We start from the raw sequence: 24054 nt of genomic DNA, 5'->3' as shown, positions 1-24054 counted from the left end.
CAGAATCATGAATTTACCATCACCCTTGACTGCATGCAGTATTTGAAGAGGAAAAGTAGCTTTTCTCTTGTTCCTCATCTTTTTTTTTTTTTTAAGAAAGAGTTACTGAAATGTTCTGTTTTCGATGGTTTTCTCAGTAGTCTTTGATGAAGAAGCCTTTGAAAGATGAAAGTTTTTCTTAAACTGGTTGTCTTTTCTTAAGGTCTCTTCTCTCAAAGTTCCTAAGAGCTTTTCTAAGTTGCTTAGAAAAGTGTTTCTTTGTTGCACTTGTCCATAGGCTCCGCTACCACTGTTTGGTAGGTTGGTTCTTTTATTTTGGGTGCCTTCTTAACTGATCCCCTTAAATGGCTCCCAATTATTTTAGAATACTGACATTTACAAGCAAGCTGAGAGGAGCTTACAGAAACTCCTCACCTACACTGCCACTTGACAGTAGTCAACATTTCGTCCTCCCACCCCCCAATGGCTTTTTTTTTTTAAATCTTAAATAGTCTCACTGTGAAGCTTTGACTATCCTGGTACTTGACTCTCTTGAATGTGCCACCTCATCTGGTTGGTTTGTTCTCCTAAGGTCAGTTTGCTACATCCAGGTGCTGTGGAGCTCCTTGAAAAGGTATTTTCCTGTGGTAGTTAGTGTTGATTCTGGAGAGGTGGGAAACACCATAGCTTGGTGTCTCCAGCCAGAGCTGATACTGTCAGCCCACTACAGTTGTCCTTACCTCTGTTTTTCCTTCTGTGATGCTGGATCCTTGAACACACCAGGCCAGTTGTCTGGTAGATGATTCCCAAACTTTGGATTTAGTTGGTTGTTTCTTTGTGGTTAATTTGTATCTTTACAGACTGCTTCTAAAAACAGAAGTTTGGATTTACAGATTACATTGTATTTAGGGTTTTCAGCTTTGATGCTACTCTGTCCATTATATTCATATGTAAGACAAGGCTTCAGGTCATGACTCTAAAGTAAGGAGGTTTTCAGCAGACGTATTATAAAAATCAGAACTGTCCTCATGACATTGTGGTTCTCTGTATCTTGTTTCCCACTAGCATTTGCCTGCTATTTTTAGCATTCATTGATTAGCTTTGGTTGAATCAGTTATTTCATTTGATCTTGCTGTGCAGTGCTCTTTTTCTAACAGTCTTTTTGAGTCTGTTAGCCAGCTTTCAATTCCATTCAAAGACTACTGAGTCTCGTGCAATAATGCACACTTGAGATTTCAGAATTTGGGCTTTGAGATGCACAGCAAGGCCTTGTTACCCCAAAAAATATTCTTTAAAATTCTTATAAGCTAAAATTGAACTCTAAAGTTCTTCTTGACAAAGAAGCCAAATTCTAATGTCTCTTTAATGTACCAACTCTTTATTCTGAAAATTGGCCATATTGCCAGAAGTGTCCATTAACTTCTTCCTTTTCCTCCTCCTAGCACAGAGGTGTGTGTGTGTGTGTGTGTGTGTGTGTGTGTTTACATGCCTGCCCATGAAGGCCAGAGGTCAGCCTTAGGTATTCCTCACTGAACTGATACCAGCCACCCCCCACCAGCCTATGCTGCAATTACATATATGCACACCACCACACCTGACTTTTTTATGTGGGTTCTGGGCATCTAACTCAGGCTCTCATGCTTGTGAGCAAGCAATTTACCAACTAAGCTATCTCCCAGCCTAAGATTTTCATTTTTATTACTTTATAATTATTAATATAGATTTTTTTTTAAGTTTATTTTTACAGGAAATTGGAACTCATATACCTCCCATGCAGGTTCTCCTTTTGGCATATTTTATTAGTATAGTGCATTTTCTTGAACATTATGAGTGCTAGTAATGCATTATTATAAACTTTAAAGTCCATAATATACTCAGCTTTCCTTGATTTTTAGAAGTAACACATATTTACCGTTCTCCTTGTTTCTTAGCTCTGAATTTCTCAGATGCTTCTTTTTGGTGAGTTTGATAGTTTTGTGGAGTAGTGTTGAAGTGTTTTGTAAAAGTCATTTTATTGGGTTTTGAAGTTTTCTTGTGGGGTGTGTGTGTGTGTGTGTGTTTGTGCTTTGGGTTTGTGCATGTCCATGGTAGAGGCCAGAGAACAATGTCTGGCATCTTTCTGCGGGAACTCTTCCATCTTATTTTTTGAGGCAGTCTCTTGATGAACCTAGCTAGCGAGACTCGGCCAAGAAACCCCAGGAATCTTATCTCTTCCCTGACACAGGATTACAAGCATGGGCTGCCACACACACCTGGTTTTTCTGTCGGTGCTGGGGTTGAACTCAGGCTCTCATGTTTGTGCAACAAGAACCTGCTTTTTTTTTTTGTATTTAGACCATGGCTCTAAAGTTCTGGGAAGAAAATTTAGAGGTACAGTATCATTTTCATTATATTATGTCAAGGCTACACACTATATAGTTTGCAGCTCTTGCTGTTGACCTGGCTCTTCTTGGCTGAGGTGTGCTTGTGAGAGTTTTCCTACTGTAAAGTTACCCCTCACCCTTCTATCCTGTGGTGTTTGGAAGAGGTGACTTACATAAGCCTGCACTTAGAATCAGGGAGTTATATTTTAAAGATATTCTGCCTCCTAGATTCTGATAGTTTTATCATAAAGTTGTTAGATTTTTTTTTTCTAGTGCCTTTTATGCAGCCATTGCTGGAATCACATGATTTTTCTACCTGTTGATACGTAGTCCTCAGTAGATTTTAGGACCAGCTTTGTACATATGGGATAAATCCCACCTGGTCTGAATGAGTAATTGTTTTTGTACTTTATTGAAATTCATCTGTTTTGTTGAGGATTTTTCCATTTGTGTTTATTTGAGGTATTGGTCTATAGATTTCCTTATATCTTTGTCTGGCTTTGGTGTTAGGATAATGCTTTTCTTTAGAGAGGGTTAAGAAGTAGGCCTTCTACCATTTTTAGGTTATAAATAATTAGAGGACTAGAGGGATGAGTCAGTGGGTAATTAGAACATAAACCACTTACAGAGGACTTGGGTTTTGTTCCCAGCACCCACATGGTAGCTCAATCTTCTGTTATCTTAGGTTCTGGGGGATCTAACACCATCTGCTGACCTCCATGGTACTAGGCATGCATGTGGTGTACCTACATAATTGCAAACACTCATATACATAAAAAAATAAAATGAGAGAAAAATACTTCTTCTTCTTAAGCGTTTACCAGAATTCACTAGTGAAATCACTGGGGCCTTGTACTTTCTGCTTAAGAAGGTGAGTAAGTACTGGTTCAGTTTCCTTAATAGATGGAGCTCTCTTCAGGTGACTGGTTCTTTTTCTTTTGTGTATATGCTCTGTTTAGGTTATGTTTGTAAGAGCTTTGGTTGGTTGTTTCTTTCACGGAAATGGTTCGTTTCATTTCAAGCCACCATTGTGTGGGTTTGCAGTAGTTCATAGTATTCTTTTGTCATTCTTTAAAAAAAAAAAAAAAAAAAAAAGACAGGGTCTTGCTAGTAATCCAGGCTGTTGGCTGTCTTATAACTCAACATCATAGCCCACTCTGGCCTCAAACTCATTATTCTCCTGCCTTAGCATCCTGAATGTTGGGTTATATATGTGTGCCATCACGCCTGCCCCTTCATCATACTTTCAGTGTCGTTTGAGACAGTAATGATCCCTCTCTCATTTTTGTATTAGTATTCTGTTTACTGTTCCCCTCCCTTCCCTCGTCTCTGCTTTTTCACCTTTCCTCACTGGTGCTGGAAATCCAACCCAGGACCTCGCACTTGCCAGGCAAGCAGTCTGTATCCCACGCTTTATTTTTAAAAGTTAAGACCAAATCTCCCTAAGTGGATCAGCTGGCTTTAAACCTACTCTGTAGCTCTTGTAGGCCTTGAAGTGATCTTCCTGCCTCAGTCTCCTTAGTAGCTGCAGTTACAGGCCTATGCTGCAAGGCCCAACTATTGCTGCTTCCTTCTTCACCCTCCTACTTCCCCTCTTCGTTTTTTCTCCTGAACTTCTCTTTTCTTTTTAAGTCCTGCCTAGAGATATATCTGTTTTACTTACATTTTCAGGTAGCCAGCTTTTATTTTTTTCTTGATTCCATGTATTTCTCTGATTGCAATTCCATCTATTTCTACCCTGTTTTTCTTGTGGTACTTGCTTTAGGTGGTATTATTAATTTTTATGTACCAAAGGTTTCATGTTTCTTCAATGGGAATTTCTCATGATGGCTTCTCTATCACTTTAACTAGGTAAGAATGTTCCTTGTTTGCTGGCAGACTTGTATTTATCCTGCCTTAACCTAAAAACTCTCTTTACTAAGTTATCTTCAGATTTAATTTTACATGATTGTCAGTTTCTTTCTTTAAACTTTGAACTGGTTTGCTACATGGGATTTGAACAGTTTGTGCAAGAGTGACTGAGATTTTCATTTCAAAAACAGTATTTTCCTGCTCAGTTCAGGTTAGTTAGTGATTTGTAGTTTAGCAGCTAGATCTTATATCAGATGAAGAGACAGTTGAATACCAGACAGTACACCTTTTTAAAAAGTTTAATAATTCACTTTGTAATATTCTGGGTTAGCTAGTCTTAAATTTCTGTATCTACTATAATTTGCCACTTTTAAAAACATTTGAATTTTAGCTTAATATTTAAAAAAGCAAGTACATAAAGACACTTCACAAATAGTTGTTCATGTGCTCTTCCTAGCAGTCTTTTTATAAGTACTCTTGTTTCTGCTTCTTAATTTTATAGAAGGGGAAATTAAGGTAAAAGAAAATCAAGTAACAACATTATATCTGCTGCACAGTGAGACCTGTGACTCTGTATCATGCTCTTCCTTCCCTCCTGTAGATTACTGTGTTATAGGTGTTACTCCTGTTACCAGAGTGCTTGGGTATGATATTGCAAGACCCGTGTATTTAAGCAAAAGTTTTGAGATGCTTAATTGGAATTATTTAGAGCTTCTTGTGTATTTCTTTGAATTAATGTCCTTTGCTGTCATTTTCATGAATAATGACATTTCTTTCAAAAGATTGAGGGTTTAAAAAATTATGTTAAATCTAGAGTATGCATTTTAAAGCACTGTGATAATGTTAAATGAGACTAGAACACTTCATAAGGAAATGTCTGTGTGTACAATGGTATTTTATATATTTCCTGCGAGAATTGGAGGGTTGTTATTTTAATAGAAAAAGCACATTTTACTCACAGTCCTAAATTTTGGATCAGAATTTAAAATTGTTATTCTTTGATAAGTTAACATGGCATTCCTACATCCCTTTCCTGGCTTGTTTTTGCTGTATCTGTCTGCCTGAAGTTACTAGATCCTTCTGGTTAACTCCCCTCATGACATGTTGGTTTTGAAAAGATTTTTTTTTTTTTTTTTTTTTTTTTTTTTTGGTTTTTCAAGACAGGGTTTCTCTGTGGCTTTGGAACCTGTCCTGGAACTAGCTCTGTAGATCAGGCTGGCCTCGAACTCAGAGAGATCCGCCTGCCTCTGCCTCCCGAGTGCTGGGATTAAAGGCGTGTGCCACCATCGCCCGACTTGAAAAGATTTTGCGTTTTGTTTTTTTGTTTTTTATTTTCAAACCTTGTCTCACTATATAGCAAACTAGGGCAACATTTATGGAGCCCTTTTTGAAAAAGTATTTTCCAAATGATCAATCCATGCAGTTTCAAACTCAAACATAGGCAAGACTCACCTAAAATACAGCACAGATCACTGGATTTTAATATAGACTATGAAGATATATTATATGATCTCAGATTCCACATTACAATTAAGTTGTTAAATTCTTGTGTAATATAAGATTTACAAATTATCTGTGCTGTGATATGGGAAGTGTATATAAGCACTTTGCCCCAGTATCTGCAAAAGTACATAGCCACTCCAGAAAAGCGTTTGTGAGCCACTTTCTCATGGAACTCTTATTTTTATAAGAATCACTGACAGGGGGCTGGAGAGATGGCTCAGTGGTTAAGAGCATTGCCTGCTCTTCCAAAGGTCCTGAGTTCAATTCCCAGCAACCACATGGTGGCTCACAACCATCTGTAAAGAGGTCTGGCGCCCTCTTCTGGCCTTCAGGCATACACACAGACAGAATATTGTATACATAATAAATAAATAAATATTTAAAAATAAATAAATAATCACTGACACACAAACTCTGTGTGCCTAAATAAGGTGCATGTGTGTGTGCGCACTTAAGTACCTCAGATTGTACAGAACTCAGGATCCTCCTACTTCTGTCTAAGTGCTAGAGTTACAAACTGTCACGACTTGAAAGGCACAGAGAAGGTATTTTCTTGATAACGGATAAAGTGAGTCTATGACTTCAAAGGAAAGCAAATACAGTATTCACAGACAATGACAAAATTGAGACTCTCAAGTGAAAATTAAAATTTTGGGAAATTTCTATCCATTTCATAAGAGATTGGTCCAAGGATTTTGCTGCTATCAGATAACACAGCAGCTTTCAAAACCCTTGCCGTTGCCAGGTATGGGAATGCACGCCTTTAATTCTAACATTCAGAGGCAGAGGCAGGTGGATCTCGTTAGTTTAAGACCAGCCTGGTCTACAATGTGAGTCCCAGGCTAGCCAGTACTATGTAGCTCCCAGGCGTTTGCCTTTTGCTTCATACTTGGAAGTTTTGTCCTTTGCATGTATAGAATAAATAAGTTTTCAGCCAAAGCCTTAGGAGCATTACTACTGCAGAACTTTGGTGTCTTTCCTCTACCCTGTACATCAACCTACAGATTCCAGTTACCTTTGTCTTCTCTGTCTCTTAGCTCAGTGTTGTGTTCAGTGTGGCCCTCTCTTACAGTGTTCTGGAAGGAGCTGCCTTTGTGGCAGGCAGACCAGTTATAAAGAGCTTCTTTAATTTGTTTTTGTAGCTGTATCAGAGAGTTCCACAGTATCCCAGAATGCACTATAACAAAGGTTTATTTATTTGGGGATAAACTCACAGTCAGGGTCACGATCACCAGTCCTCCATATATGCTGGGAACTGGAACCGAATCCAGCAGAAAAAGGGGCTGCACATACTTTTCATCCACACTTATGGTACATGAAACCATGCCAAAAATGGGCTGATATCTTAAAGGCTATTGGCTGAAGGAGTTTCCACAAAAGCTCCCACTTTTGTCTGAATAAGAGAGTTCTAAGCTAAATACAAAACTATACAATCAGAAAAAATATCAAGTGTTGTCCAGAGAAAAGGCAAAAATATACTAAAAATTTGAATTAAAACCAGCATGAACAACATCAAACAAGAAACATGCTAAATGTTTCAATAGTTATCATATCCTAAAGAGTCATGGGATGATGTTATTTCTATGTGATCCTGTAAAAGCTAAAATAATGGTTAAGTTTCAAGATTACTATTTGGTACAATTGCAGATAGTCTCTGAGGAATGAATAAAGTCTTTTGAAAGTTCTTATTTGAAGTTCTGGCCAGAACGTTAAAAGAAGGTGCACCATCTCAGCTAACCAAGTTGGAATCACCTTAAACAGTTCGTAACCCCAAACCTATCTTAAAGTTGTGCTATCAGCATAATGACATCATATCAGCCAGGTCCAATCATTCAAGTCACTGTGGAGGACATGCCTCCCAGGAAAATTAGAAAACCCAGTGCCTGTTGTAAAAAACCATGATGCTCTGGATGACAGAGTGATCCTGGAGGATGAATCAAAAATTCCAGTAGAAAATAGGAAATGTCTATTTTGGCAGACCTGTATAAATGATCAAAGATCAAAGATAAGAGTACAAATAAATAACATCATAATTAAAGGCTTATTGGACACGGGTGTGGATGTGACTATTATTAATCCAGAATCTGGACATCCAAATTTGTAGTTGGAGCTGCGGGTTACTTCCCGCCGCCCGGGAGGGCTCCTGGCCACCGGCTAGCTTTACCCAAAATAATTACACGGAAACTGTATTCTTTCCTTGGCTTGTTGCCATGTAATAGAAAAGTCCTTTTTTAAGCCTTTGCTACTAACGTGATCTTTTAAATGAAATTCTGAGACCTTCAGCATATTTCCAATCAATAATTCCTGCATTATCTTGTGCTAGAGGATCTGGCAGACCTGTATGGGATCGGATGTGTGTTAATGTCTTTTAGATCTTTAATACATAAAAGTTCCCATTTACATTTTGCATATTCTTATGGGTATTGAGTATTTCCTGACTTTTCAGAGGTAGTAGTAACAGGACAAGTAGCTAAAACTCTTGGTAAGTCATCTCTGACTCTGAGAGGTACTGGTGATGCTAATTTTTTTTTATTAACTAAATCACTGCTTGGCCCATTAGCTCTAGTTTCTTATTGGCTAATTCTTACATCTTAATTTAACCCATTTTTATTAATCTGTATATCGCCACGTGTCATTGGTTTACCAGGTAAAGTTCAGCACATCTATCTCCGGTGGCAGATGGATGGAGTTTCTCTGACTCTGCCTTCTTTCTCTCAGCATTCTGTTTAATTTTCCCCCACCTACCTAAGTTCTGCCCTATCAAGGGCCCAAAGCAGTTTCTTTGAAAGCAACACAAAGACAGGAGGATCTCCTGCACCATTTCCCCTTTTCTGTTTAAACAAAAAGGAAGGCTTTAACATAGTAAAATTACATAAAACAGGTATCTAGCAAGAATTACAATTACAATATTTATATCTATTTTATCTTTTATCATAACTAAGAAAAACTATAACTATAAATTCTTCAACTCCATCAAAGACTTCAGAAGGATATAATATTACCTAAGTAAACAGGAAGTGCATTATAAACAAGTTCCAACACTCTAGAATTGACAGTGACATCTCACTGCCTGGACAGTCACCCAGAGTTGTTCTGTACCATTAGGGCATTCATATTCAGCCTACAGGCCAATAATATCCAGCAGACTTTTCCATGAAGCAGGAAATTTCAAAGGCAGTTCAGTCACTTTCTTTTGTATCCTGCAGAATGTCTCACAGACTATTTCATGTAGCAGAAACCCCAAAGGATCATCTCACCTTTAGGCAAGTTCAGCAGTCATTTCTCTGTGAGTCCTGCATGTCCAGTGAAGCAGTCCAGGCAAGACCAGTTTCTTGCTCAATGGGTAACAAACTCCATAAGGAGCTTCTTTGATGTCCATCTTCGTTTTGAAGAAGATTGGTGCTGCCAGGTGCAAATGTGTCTTATTGTCATGAAAAGTCTTACGTTCTTAAACATTTTAAATGCCATATTCTGAAGAATCCCTATCCATCTGAAATACTTCTCTGTATATTTAGAAAATCTAACAACTACAAACTTGACTGTTATAGATGATTATCTATTAACATATATTTCTTAATTATACATTACATTTTTAAATGAACTACACAATCACAATACCTTAATCAAGAGCAGAATTTTTACTATTGTCTTTTGCCTGTACTTCTTCTCCTTGCTTATTAATTCTTACAAGTTCCTTACTCAATTCAGATCTTTTTATTATTGTCTTTTGTAAAGTCTGAATCTCTTGACCTGTAAATATTTCTAATTATTTCATCAAATCAATTAATTTCTGGTTCTCATTCTGCACACATGACTTCAAGGTTTCAAATATTTCTATTAATGATATCTTCTCACCCTTAGAGATTATTTGGGTGGTGTGTAGATTGTTCAAAGAGGTAAAGCCAGATGCTTTGTAGAGGGTTTGAGGATATAAGGAAGTTTGGGGCTCAGCACTAATGTCCCCCAGAAAGATTTAGAAGATTGGAAAGGAATGAAGCCTGAATCAAATTCAGAGTTGTGGAACTTCATGGTTATGACAGCTGGCAGTTGATTAAACATAACTATTTTCTTTGACATTGTGGCTTTGAAGCTTGGTGCTTAGAATACTTGACTAATTTGACAGAAGTTAAAGGTTCTGTTGGTTGCAGTTTTGACTTGCCCTGTAAGTAAAGCAGTGCATCTTTTGTATATCTTCCTTTCTGTTGTAAGAAAAGGATGTAGAGGGTGGGAGTAAAGTAAGTAGAGAAAAGGTGGTGGTGCCATGCTTAAGTGTGGGGGAGGATTGCAATAGCTTCGCCAGTTATAAGCCTGGGATATTTGATTTGAGATTGCACTAGTCTGGAATCTTTTTTTTTTCTTTTTTCCATTCAATTATTTACACTTCTTCCCTCCTCCCAATCCCCTCCCGTTCCCCCACACCCCCTTCTCCCTCTCCCACCCTGCTTCAGAGAGGGCAGGGAAACCTGCCCTGTGGGGAAGTCCAAGGCCCTCCCCGCTACATCCAGGCCTAGGGAGCTGTGCATCCATACAGACTAGGGTCCCAAAAAGCCAGAACATGCCGTAAAAACAAGTCCCAGTGCCTTTATCAATGGTTTCTCTGTCAGCCCCTATTGTCAGCCACAATCAGAGAGTCCGGTTTGATCGCATGCTCATTCAGACCCGGTCCAGCTGGATTTGGTGAGCTCCCATTAGAACAGGTACACTGCCTCACTAGGTGGACCAACCCCTCACGATTCTGACTTTGCTATCTTCTCCCTCCTTCTGCCTTTCAACTGGACCTTGGGAGCTCATTAGTAGTCTGGAATCTTTAACTGATGATCCAGTGAATATTTCTAAGGTACTTGCCGTGTCTCCAGTTAAGCCAAGCTGAACTTAGGGAATGAGAATTAAATAGTTTGTAAAAACAAAATGTATCAGAATAAACAAAAGTCACATGGTAATTTGACTCCAATTATGGGTCACCTCCATGACCACAGAAGCAGTTCTGGTGGATAATATTTTGGGTTGTGTTTTAAGATAGAGTTCAGCAGATGAATTTACTATGTAACCCAAGCTGGCCTTCAGATCAGAATCATCCTGCCTCAGCCTCCCAGTTTCTGGGATTAAAGGTATATGCAAGTATGGTTAAGAAGTTAGTTTAAGAAGTTTAGGGTTAAAAGATTTGCTTTTCCCAGAACATTTTAAAGGTGTACAAATTTTGTGAGCTACTTTTGAGTTTACAGTTTCTAATACTATTTATACCTTCTGTGTTTATTCCTAAAGAGCTACCCCTGCTTAAAATTGTTGCCATCTGCTGTTTTTCCCAGCGATTCTTACTTTTTCTCATACACCTAGCCCTGCCAGGACAGTGTGGCATTGGTGGACAGATAGACGATTGACCCTTATATGATGTGGGAGTGATCTCTTTCTAATCTGTTGCTTTCATTTGTTAATTAATAAAGAAACTGCTTTGGCCCATTTGATAGGCCAACCCTTAGGTGGGTGGAGTAAACAGAACAGAATGTTGGGAGAAAGAAGCCGAGTCAGGGAGTCGCCATGATTCTCCCACTCCAGACAGACGCAGGTTAAGATCTTTCCTGGTAAGCCAGCTCATGGTGCTACACAAAATATTAGAAATGGGTTAGATCAGTATGTAAGAGCTAGCCAATAAGAGGCTGAAACTAATGGGCTAGGCACTGTTCAAAAGAATACAGTTTCTGTGTAATTATTTCGGGTATAAAGCTAGCCATGTGGGCGGCCGGGTGCTAGGAACTTAGCCTGCTGCTCTTATTACTACACTTATAAGTCAATAGAACACATTAGAAATTCCACACAATTGTTTGAGATGGGGTCTTGTTATGTTGTTTGAGTTGGCTTCTAGCTTCCTGCGTTGGAAATAGCTAGGATTACAGGTGCATACCAGTTAGCTAGGCCTCCATTTGCTTTTTAACAAAGGTGCATACAACCTGTTTGAGCTAAGATGATCTCCTCAGCAGGTAATGCTGGCATAATAGTTTGGATATTGATAGGCTACAAAATGAATCTTTACTAAACCTACTTTATACAAATTTTTTTCCAAAATGAATTACAAATCTATATATAAATCCTTAAAAACGATAAAATACCCTTTTCCCTTTTTATTCTCACAGTTCGCTCCTAGTCCCTAGCAAGAACTAGTTTTCTATCTTTTCTCTAGTTATACAATTTTTTTTTCTGTTTAAGGCCATATTTTTGAAAAAAGTTGTTAATATCTAAAATGTTTCATGTATCACATTCATTTTTATTGTGTAGGATTTTCATGGTATGAATGCATCAAAGATGTCTTGGGACAGAACTGTTCTTGAAACATTTTACTTCCTTTGCATCTTTAGTTATTCAGAGTAAAACCCTTTAACAGAAGCAACAAAAGAAATTCATCAGGTAAAAAATTCTCAGAGAAATGGGCTAAAGGAAGACATTTTCTGGAAACTTAGCCCCAGACACTTAAAATTGGCTTTGATCCAAGAAGGCATTAAAAAAATTTTTAAAGGGATTTACTATTATTTTGTGTATATGTATTCTGCATGTATGTCTGTATATCACCTTCATACATTTGCCAAAAAGGCCAGGGAGAGCATTGGAACTGAAGTTGCAGATGATCATGAAACTCCCTATGGATGCTGGGAATCAACCCTAGGTCCTCTGGAAAAGCAGCCAGTTTTCTCAATTGCTGAGCCATCTCTTTCAGCCCCCAAGAAGACATTTATTGTTTGTGTTTGAGACAGGGTTTCTCTGTGTATCCCTGGGTGTCCTGGAACTCACTCTGTAGACCAGACTGACTACGAACTCAGAACTCAGAGATCCACCTGCCTCTGCCTCCCAGGTGTTGGGATTAAAGACGTGCACCACCACTGCCTGCACTACCTGGCCCTGGAGGCATTAATTTGTTTTTTTTTTTAAGCATAGAAACTTTTCTCCTCAGCCTCAAGCAGCATTTGAGGAACTAGAATATATGAGTCTTTCCTAGGTGATGAGTTTTTAATAAACTTCCCCTTATTTATGACTATTGTAAAATACACATAAAATTTATCATTAATACACATACAATATTGTGTGCCCTTCACCAACTACTACACATTCCCAGAATATTTTCTGACCTCAAAAGGATATCCAGTGCCTATGAAATAGTCATTCTTCCCTGTTCCTCCTACCCTAGCTCCTGACTGCTGCCAATCTAGTTTGTATCTCTATAGATCTTATCTAGATTATTTTATGTAATAGAGCCATATAATATGTCTGACTTAATTTAATGTCCTCAAAATTTATCTATGCTGTAGCATGTGTCCATACTTCATATCTGAATGATATTCCATTGCATATATGTATCATAGTTGATTTATCTACTTACCATGAACCCCAGAGAGAAGACGGGGAAGGAAGGCAGGAAAACCATGTGTTCTCTGGGGGGAGGCAGTTTAAATATCCTGTGGGAGTGATCTTAAGCATCTCTGGTCATCATTTGGCGGGCTTTCTCAGGGGTAGAGTCTGGACTGAGACAACTTCCAGGGGAGGGGGCTTAGGATGGAACTTCCACCCAAACATCCCAGACTCTTTGGGTATGGGGCGCCAGCTCAAGTCTGGCTACTTCCTGCGGGCATGGGGCAAGGAGAGTTGGAAGTTGGTGTGGCTGGAGAGGCATCTGGTTATCTGCCATCCGGGAGACCTCATGCATCTGTTACTTGAGGAAACTGAGAAGGCAGGTTGCTAGGGAAAAAAAATAGGTTATCATCTGTCTTGGTTGTACTGATGAAGATGAGTGTGTTAGGAAGAGGAGCAGATAGGCGCTTCATTGTGGCATCTTGGAAAACTAGAGGGTAGAGAGTCCTAACTGCTGGACAGACAAACTATCCTGAATAGGTGCCTACTTGATCCTGGAGAGATGGCACCAGTATGGGTGTCCCAGAATCTTAGAGTTAGTATAGATGTTATTCTGTTGACTCTTGGCTATCCAGAGTGCTTTAATCAAGATGATTAATTTGGCCTTCTGTGAAGAGGTTCCCATTGGCAGGTGGGTCACTTCAACAGTTTTAGTGGAAGTGACCACTGTATACACTGCCTGGTGGTTTTCTGATCCATGTATAAGGGAGCTTCCATCAACAAACAGGGTGAGTTGAGGGTTTATAAGTGGTTGGTCTAGGAGACCTGGTCCGGGTAAGACCTCCACAGCCTCTGAGGCTGAGTGAAAGGAGTTACCAAAGCAGGAGCGAACAGGAAGGAGGGTTGCAGAATTTAGGGCAGGAATGGAGGCCAAGATAATTTGGGGGTTTTCTAGAAACAGTAAGTGAAAGTGTTGGCAAAGGTTTCTGTCTCTCACGGCCCACAGCTATTCAGTCCCAAAGAAACACACAGAGGTCTACATTAATCATAAACTGGTTGGCCTATTAGCTCAGGCTTCTTAACTCTTATAACTTATATTAGCCTATAATTTTTGTCTGTGTTATCCACATGGCTTGGTACCTTTTATTCTCGAGGCAGTCTCATCTTGCTTCCTCTGTGTCTGGATGATGATTACAGACTCAGCCTTTCGTCTTCCCAGAATTCTCCTGTTCTCATTACCCCACCTATACTTCCTGCCTGGCTACTGGCCAATCAGCGTTTTATTAAACCAGTACTACTTAAAAAACTTTTTAGGGTATAAGACCATTGTCCTACAGCATGAAAGACTTGTACTCCTGGAGGCCCAAGGAGGGAGAGAGAAGAATGATGCAGAAGGTCTGAGAGTCGGTGGGTGGAATATACCGTAATTGGCCTGAACAGGGTGTTCTTGAGAGCGACCCTGGTGAGTTCAAGCATGGCTGCCATCCACAGACGGTGAAGTCCAGCTGTTTGGACAAAAAGGTGACTGTCTGATTCTAAGACCCAACCTGTTGGATTAGAACTCTGGTGGCCTCTCCTAGCTTTTCTGTTTAAAGGTGATAAAGTCTCCTGGGATCTGGAAGAGCAAGGGCAGGGACTGTTAGAAGGACAGTGGGTGGGTGGGTAAGAGCTAGCCCTATGGGGGTCTCTCTGACTGCCTGGTACAGAGGCTTGGCTGTAATGGCAAAGTTAGGGATCCAATGATGGAAGAATCCCATCAGACCCAAAAAAAAGGGAATCTGAAGTGCTGTTGTGGGGGGCTGTAAATCCTGCAGGGCCTGGACCCTGTCAGAGGTGAAGGTCTTAGATCCTGGGCTGAGTTGAACATCCAGATGCACCACTGTGAGAGAGCACCACTTTGGCTGTTCAAATTGACATTTGCCAGCCATTGTTCATCAAATCAAAAATAAAGACAGAGCATTACATACAGAAGATTTTGTATTTTCCTTTTAGCAGCATATTTGGAGCAGACATGGTGGTGTACTTCTGTACTCCTAGCACTTAGGATGTGGAACTAGGAGAATTGTGAGTTTGAAGCCAGCCAGAACCACATATGTATTAAGTGTTGTTACTAGATAACACTTTGTCTTTTTTAGGTGGCGAAATGGGGGTCTTGATATTGTAGCTCAGACAGGTTTGTAGTAACTCTAAAGTCGACCAGACTGGACTTGAACATGTGATCTTCCTTCCTCTGTCTTTACAGTGCTGAAATTACAGGTTCAGACCACCATAACTTGTCTTTGTCTGTCTTTATACAAGTTTCTCTATTTAACTTTGAGTACTTTTAGATGTAAAATAAAAAACTATGTAAAATACAAAATATGATTATTACCAAGTTTTTTTTTAAGGAAACAAGTGAAATAACAGTAGCAGTTTTAAATGTTAAAAAGTAGTTATGTCTGCATTTCTAGCTTGGCAGTCTTTGGTCCTTTTGCTATTAAGTTGCAATGCAGTTCAAACAATTTTGGGAGTTGTTCTATGTATTCATACAAAAATAATTATAACTTCTGACTGAACCACTGTTGTGACTTTGTGCTTAATATGTCATCCTCGCCAGGCAGTGGTGGTGCATGTCTTTAATCCCAGCCCTTTGGAGGCAGAAGCAGGCGGATGTCAGTGAATTCGGGGCCAGCCTGGTCTACAAAGCGAGTTCTAGGACAGCCAGGGCTACACAGAGAAACCCTGTCTTGAGGGGGGGAGGGAAGTCATCCTCCCATGACTGTGAGTAAACTTACATCCCTCATAACATCATATAAATGATCTGACATATTGACTATATACTGAGATTTTTATTACTTTATGAATTACCAAGTATTGACAGTGTATTGCAATATTTATACCATGTTGTCTTGTATGAAAATTTCCAGACTTTGATAATTCTTGATAACCAAGACAATGATAAAGAGATTCATATTCCATCTTTTGGAGAAAATGTGTTTATCAGTCAAGAATCTTGGGCAAATTGTTTTTGTCTGCTGGTTTCCTAACATCTTAGTATTGGAAGCTTATGTAATAACCCAGAAATGTTTAGATGTAAGAAAAGACCTTCCAGCTGTCAAGCTATGAACATGTTTAATGATTCGCAGTTGTGGCATGGTAGTTAAATTATTGAGTCAACTTAATCTAAATGTTAATTATATAGTCTATTATTTAGTCACTTCTGAGTTTCATACTGCGGGGTTGCAATATGTGGTTCATCATGAGACTCAGTTTGAAAAACACTGTCATGCAGATTGACAGTAAAGTTTTAGCAGATTTGGTGGGAGTTGAGGGAAATGGTTATTTTTGTACATGTAATTTGAGGTAGCTTTGAGACACCTGAGTTTTCTGGTAGACCTTGCATATGTGAGTCTAATTAGAGAGCTATTGTTTATGGCCAAGATAAAATGCAGAATTGTAGACCGCAGCTGTCCCTAGTATACAACACAACTTCTGCATCTAAAGGCTCAGGGATCAGTGCAAAAGAAGACCCACCCTAAATGTAAATGGCACCATGACTTGGACTGGAGTCCTAGACTGCATACAAAGGAGGAAGGAAGCTGAGATAGCTGAGATTCATTCATCACTCCCTCCTGATGGACTCATACTGTGAGCTAAGACAGCCACTTTTTTCTTAAAAAAAAAAAAAATTTTTTTCCCATGTATTTTATACCAGCAGTGTGTACCCAGTACACTCCTTTCATGTTCCTGGCAGTTGTCACAGCAGTTATCTGTGTCATTTGAAATGCAGATTGTAGTGAAGCTAGAGGTTGTCTGGCCATCTTAGGTACAGCCAGTGTGGCTAGCCCACCTGAAGAGTAACTTCGGGCCCACAAAGAACATTCTTTACCAGATACAGAAGATAAGAGCAAGGTAGAAATTTATGGGGTTCTATAAGTAGTATAGAAGGAGAGCAGAGTTAGACTGGGCTTGAGTTATAGATCACTGGTAAAGCGAGCATTTGAGTAGCATCACTAGGCCTTGGGGTGATCCCTAGCACTGTAAGAGGAAAATAAAAACAATAGATAAATCCAGGGAATTCTTCCTGTATTAATATAGAAATTCACGCGTATAAAGTATTCTTATGGGCAACACAAATTGGACTTGGTGTATTTTTTTTCTTTTTCTTCCGTTTTGGGGGAGGGCATAAAGGTGGGAATAAACCTGGGAAGACTGGGAAGCATGTGTGATTGGGTGCATTGTGTGAAATTCTCAGATAATCACATAAAAATAATTATGTTGGGGGAAAGTATTCTTAGATATAAAAAGAAAATACCTTTTGAGTACCTTGGAAAATGGCACCTTCTTACAGATTAGGTCACCTGTTTTTACTCAATTGAATGTCATTGAGAAGAATTGGCATTCTTTTAATTTAATTTCAATTAAGCCTAGAACCAGCTTCTTATAATTAAGATATTTGTGTTTTGAATACAAAATAATCTTAGGATCCTGGATACCAGTTAATTGAAATGTGATAGTAATAGATCTATATTGTGTTATGTTGCTTCAAGTACACTTTGTTTTTCCCTTCTGGTGTTGTTTAAAAAGTTGCCTGTCCACTGAGGACTGCCGCTTTCTTACATCAAAGCTCCTTTTCAGATTTTGAAGGGAAGGCTTCCCTCCCTTTTGGGACCCCATCATGTTGCCTCCTAATGGTCTTCCACCTCGAGGCCCAACTATATACCTATCCCTGTAAAGTGCTCTTTCTGAAGGGTAAGTGGTTTCAGTGTCCTCCTTTAGTAACTCACCTTTCTTCACCAGTCTCTTAACTGTCTTAGCTTGGTCGTCCTCCTGTCTGTTAGAGTAGGGAAACATCCGGGAAAGAGAACTAGAAAAAGGAAGAAAAGAAAACGCTGGGTGTAAGAGCCTCTGTTAAATATTTACATACTGATTCTAGAAATTGGGTCCATACAAGGCATAGTGATAGTAAAAGTGGTCCCTTGTACTCTTCAGATATGATCAGGGCTTACACTAGCTGCCAATGCCAAGCCTCTAGTAAAGACCGGAGTACTAAGCACCCAGTTTAGGTATCTAGAACTGTAAATCTCTAGCCTCTTAGAGTCTTGAGCCATAATAAGACTTCAGGTGTCAGAGCATGGAGCTATGGACTCCTAAGTCTGTCAGTGTAGCCATAAGCTCTTAACACTCAAGCGCTCAGGTCTGCCAGCAGTAGAAGGGCTGCTTCCTCAACCACTCTAGCTGAGGAAAGCTAGAGGGGCCAAAAAGCTAGCACTTTTGTGAACTATAAGTAGCTTTTCTAGTTTCTTACTTCATTCTCCTGCAGGCTAATATCAGTATTTTGCTCCCCACTTTCCAGACCTTCCATCTGACCTTGTTACTGACTTCTGACTTGGCCTCAGGCTGCTCATGTATTTATTGAGTTATTATTTTTATTAAAAGTTGTCTGTTGGGTGTGGGTGGTATACACCTTCAATCACAGCACTCAGGAAGCAGAGGCAGGTGAGAGTTTGAGGCTAACCTGGTCTACAGGGTACAGCCAGAAGAGACAGGGCTACACAAAGAAACTGTCTTGAAAACAAAATCCCAGCAAAATTCTTCACAGACCTCAAAAGAACAGTACTCAACTTTATATGGAAAAGCAAAAAACCCAGGATAGCCTAAATAATCCTGTACAATAAAAGAACTTCTGGAGGCATCACAATCCCTGACTTCAAACTCTACTACAGAGCTACAGTACTGAAAACAGCCTGGTATTGGCATAAGAACAGACAGGAGGACCAATAGAAGACCTGGATTTTTATCCACACTACTTTAACACCTGATCTTTGACAAAGAAGCAAAAAATATCAAATGGAAAAAAGAAAACATATTTAACAAGCATAACTGGACATCAACATGTATCTGTCACTGTGCACAAAACTCAAGTCCAAATGGATCGAAGACCTCAACATAAAGCCAGCCACATTGAACCTTATAGAAGAGAAAGTGGGAAATACACTTGAATGCGTTGGCACAGTAGACCACTTCCTAAATATAACCCCAGTAGCACAGACACTGAGAGAAACAATAAATGGGACCTCCTGAAACTGAAAACCTTCTTTAAAGCAACGGACACGGTCAACAAGACAAAACGATAGCCTACAGAATGGGAAAAGATCTTCACTAACCCCACATCAGAGGTCTGTCTGATATCCAAAATATACAAAGAACTCAAGAAATTGGCCACCAAAAGAACACATAATCTAATTAAAAAAAAAAAAAAAAAAAAGGAGTACAGACCTAAACAGAGAATTTTCAACAGAGGAATCTAAAATGGCTGAAAGACACTTAAGGAAATGTTCACCATCCTTAGTCATCAGAGAAATGCAATCAAAACAACTCTGAGATTTTTTCACCTGTAAGAATGGCCAAGATCAAAAACACTGATGACAACTTATGCTGGAGAGGTTGTGGGGAAAAGGGAACACTTCTGCATTGCTGGTGGGAGTGCAAGCTGGTACAGCCCCTTTGGATGTCAGTGTGGTGATTTCTCAGAAAATTAGAAAACAACCTTCCTCAAGACCCAGTAATACCACTTTTGGATATATATCCAAAGGATGATCAATCGTGCCACAAGGACATGTGCTCAACTATCTTCATAGCGGCATTGTTTGTCATAGCCAGAACCTAGAAACAACCTAAATGCCCCTCGACCGAAGAATGGATAAGGAAAATGTTGTACATTTACACAATGGAGTACTACACAGCAGAAAAAAATAACAGCATTTTGAATTTTGCAAGAAAATGGATGGAGGTAGAAAACACTATTTTTTTTTTGAATGAGGTAACCCAGACACAGAAAGACAATTATCACATGTACTCACTCATAGATGGTTTTTAAACATAAAGCAAAGAAATCCAGCCTACAAACAACAATCCCAGAGAATTTAGACAACAATGAGGACACTAAGAAACTTACATAGATCTAATCTACATAGGAAGTAGAAAAAGACAAAATCTCCTGAGTAAATTGGGAGCATGGGGACCTAAGGGGAGGGGAGAGTCAGGGAGGGGAACAGAGAAAAATGTAGAGCTCAATAAAAATCAATTAAAAAAAAAATCGTCAGAATTTTTATTGTTATTGTCATTGCCTTAACACTCACCTCCTCTCCACCACTCTTCAGCAAAACACACACACAGCTGTTCTTTGGATTCCACTGGGTTGGTGAATGGTAACTTAGAGCTGTCTTGCTTGCATTTTGTTTATCTTGTTTTGTTTTAAATGGAGTCTATGATACCTGGGCTACTTTCAGATTCCTGGGCTTAAATAGTTCTCTGTGCATCAGCTTCCAGCGTGCCAGAATTATAGGTCCAACCTACACATCCAGTGCAGGCATTCTAGAATAGAATACTTGCATAGTAAGGAAGGAGGGATTTGTCAGTATTTTTAACATTCAAACGAGGGGGAAAAAAGGATAGCCTTTACTTTTAATCTGGCAGGCAGTTAGAAATTGTCAAAACTGAAACGAATTGTTAGGTGCTCTAAAGACATCGGAAGTGAATTATTTGTATACTAATGCATGAACCCTCCCTTCTTGATCTTACGTTTTCTATCCTGCTTCTTATTCTTGCAGCTGTTGTAGTTGTCCCAGATGTTGCTGTTGAGTGTTAGAGAATATATCACAAAAAAAGACCCTTATTTGTTAAACAGATACAATATGTGCTAATAATTTACTACCTCGCTTTTTATTGTAGAAATACTTTCTAGAACATGTTAATATAATTATTTGCTTACTTTTCTTTTGTGTGTATGGAGGGGTACATGTGTTTGTGGAGATCAGAGGTGAACCCCAGCTGTTCCTCAGGAGCTAGCTACTATATTTTGAGACATCATCTTCCTGGGATGTAGGGCTTGCTGACATGGTTAAGCTTGATGTCCAGTGAGCCCAGGCATCTTCCCATGTCTACCTCCTCCACACTGGGACTGCACACAGTGCTTTACTAAACCCGTTTTTGATGTGGGTGCTGGCGCTAGTACTCTGTGTGACAAACTCTTTACTGGCTAGCTTACCCCCCCAGCCCCTCTTTTGCTTTTTGTTTGCTTTGTTTTGTTTCTATTAGGTAAGTGTGCAGTAATGCCAGTGACTTAAAGATTAGAGAAACAGTTCATAATAAAAATGTTTTTGAAGAACCAGTCAGTAATTACTTACATGTAGCATGTATAGAGCAAAATTCTGTGGTGGTTTTGGTTTTGGTGATGCACTCTTCTTAATGAGGATGACCTAGCAGTCTGTGTTACTATGGTGGATAAAGTGAGGACCTAGATGCTAATACTACACAAAATCATTTTCTTATGTCACTTTTTTTTTAAAATTTTGCAGCCTCGGTGAATATTTGGATGAAGCCATTAAATTAATTGCTTGCCATCATGAGCAGAAGCAAGCGTGACAACAATTTTTATAGTGTAGAGATTGGAGATTCAACATTCACAGTCCTAAAACGATACCAGAATTTAAAACCTATAGGCTCAGGAGCTCAAGGAATAGTGTGGTAAGTTTTTATTTCAAAATAAGGCAGCAATCTTTAACTGTTGCCTTTTCTCCTCTTTGTAATGTAGATCCTTTGGTAAGTAATCAACTTCACGCAAAAAGAAAGGAGAGAGAGAGAGAGAGAGAAATCTATAATGTGGTAATTTTTCCTCAGAGATTACTGGTCTTCTTTATTATTTCTAAGCTGTAACTATTAACCAACAATAGTATTTTGAAATATAAAATATGATTAAATATGTACTTAGAGTCATATAGAGACATGCACTTATATCAAAAAAAAGGGACTGGCAGGCCTGTTCATTCTGTGAATGCATCTATTCCCATAGCTGATCATTGAGATGCCTGCCTCACTGAATCTTCACTTTCACTCTGTAGTGGATCAGAAATCTCATAAATTGGGGAATACATCAGCTAATACATTTTAGTATGTTTCAGAACTTGTGTATCTTTAAAGTTGATTTACAAGGTAACTTCTATAAAAAGGCCCAGGTTTTATAGATGAACATAATTCTTTATAAATTGAAGTACATACAGTCCTTGGGATAGTTCTCCTACTGACTCAGAATCACTAAGTTAGCATTATAATCTTGGGGAAATGATAAGCCAGCCATATCCAAACATAATTACATCTTTATTACTTCTTAAACAAGCAAAATTTATTTAAAATCTGCTAAAACAATTGTGAGTATTTCTGTCCCAGCATGTTTATAAGGTTCTAGAAAAGCTCTTGCATATATCTACAAATACATGTACATGAGGCTGTTCTTTATGTGTTATTTCTATAGCAGAATTTGAAACAGCATCAAGTCTGGCAACAGGAGAATAAAATGTTATGATACAGTCAAACAGCAAAGTACTGTACAACATTTAAAATCAAGTGGAGCTGTCTGTGTCAGATGGACACTGTCAGAAGTATAGACCTGAGTGTTAAAACGATCTACAAAAAACCCCACCATATTGTATTAATTTCTCTACAATATATCAGATATGCAAAGCAGTTCTATATACTTTGGATTGACTACATATGCAGAAAAGATAAAAGCTTACCTCTGAGAACAGAAGAGGAAGAAGTCTTTACCTGTAATATGTTTCTCTTTTTAAAAAACTCAGAACAATTGTGGTAAAATATTAAAATCTAACAGAATTGTATAAGTGAAATACTCTTACCCGCCCTCCTCCCAAAACATACAAAATGAATACATTTTAAAAATGCATTTAAAAAAAGACAAAAAGAACTTAGGCACTTGTGTCCACCCGTGCTGAGGGATCTTGGGTGACCAGTCTCAGTGGAGAAAGTAAGGAGTCTATGTGATTGCTTTGTAAATTTGATTTTATAACTTTGTGCTTAATGTTTATTTTTAATTTTTTATTACAGTGCAGCTTATGATGCCATTCTTGAAAGAAATGTTGCCATCAAGAAGCTCAGCCGGCCATTTCAGAATCAGACTCATGCTAAGCGAGCCTACCGAGAACTAGTTCTTATGAAATGTGTCAATCACAAAAATGTAAGTGAATATTTCATGTTTCCTAAGTATAAATGAAATCAAGATTTATTCATGAATAAATGCCTGCCAAAGGCTTTTTAAAAAAAATATTAGGGACTTTAAACTCTCTACATTGAAACATTATTCAAAATCTACAGACTTTCCCTCCATCCCTACTCCCTACCCCCATTAGTAAGTAGTACCAAAAGTGGAAAAATGAGATCTGAAATTTAAATGGTTAGTTTTCTGGCATTTAATTTATAGAAAAAAGTTTTAGGGAGATAAGTGTTTGAAAAGCATTTAATTCAGAATTTTTCTCATCTTAGTTTTTTTGTTCCCTGTAAAACTGGCATTTCACAAAACTGTACAGAGACGAAATCATTCCCATTGCACTTGGACATTGGAACTTAATAGGAATCAAAATGCAAACAACTTCTTTGCACCCAATTCTGACTTCTAAGTGGTATCAGATAACCGCTGGTATTAACAGTTGAACAAAATCTTTGGAAATATTTACAGAGAACGAGGAAAAACATTTCTAACTTTCATTCATTTTGAAAATGAACAGTTAATTTTTTTTTTTCATGCCAGAAAAGGGTATCAGATCCCATCTAGATGGTTATGAGCCATAATGTGCTTTTTGGGAATTGAACTCAGGACCTCTGGAAGAGCAGCCACTGCTCTTAACTGCTGAGCCTTTTTTCCAGCTCCACTTCAGTGTTTTTAAGTTTACATTAAGCATACTGACTGATATGTTTGTGATTATATTAACAGGACAGTCCTTCCAAACTAGGAGGGCATAAACTAGGAGAGAATTGCAGAAAGGACAGTTTTATGAAGCACTAAACTGAATTGCCAGCCAGAGACATTGTCCAAAGAAATTTATAAGATATAATGATTTCCATACTTTCTGGTGTAGAAAATACAATTCATCACATTTTGAGAGCTAGCCGTGCAAAGAACCTTTATATATTAAAGTCATCACCAATGGGAACTGTATAGATGTTGATGATTGGGCTTATTATTTGGGAA

The 24054-nt window shown here is 38.6% G+C and overlaps 1 protein-coding gene across 4 annotated transcripts in view; it reads left to right on the top strand.

Annotated features, from left to right (window-relative positions):
- Positions 1 to 24054, top strand: part of Mapk8 (mitogen-activated protein kinase 8) — a 63349-nt gene that overhangs the window by 11494 nt on the left and 27801 nt on the right. For 3 of the 4 annotated variants that reach the window (XM_057769423.1, XM_057769422.1, XM_057769425.1), the window contains exons 2-4: positions 15628 to 15791; positions 21371 to 21539; positions 22914 to 23043. In XM_057769423.1, the coding sequence (XP_057625406.1) occupies positions 21418 to 21539; positions 22914 to 23043 (252 nt within the window). In that variant the 5' untranslated portion in view covers positions 15628 to 15791; positions 21371 to 21417. The remainder of the gene's footprint in view (positions 1 to 15627; positions 15792 to 21370; positions 21540 to 22913; positions 23044 to 24054) is intronic. The other variant, XM_057769424.1, reaches the window with a different exon arrangement.

This window comes from Chionomys nivalis, chromosome 5, assembly GCF_950005125.1.
Source record: "Chionomys nivalis chromosome 5, mChiNiv1.1, whole genome shotgun sequence".
NCBI lineage: Eukaryota > Metazoa > Chordata > Mammalia > Rodentia > Cricetidae > Chionomys > Chionomys nivalis.
Note: the sequence above shows the minus strand (reverse complement) of the source record. Positions and strands in the feature narration are given on the sequence as shown.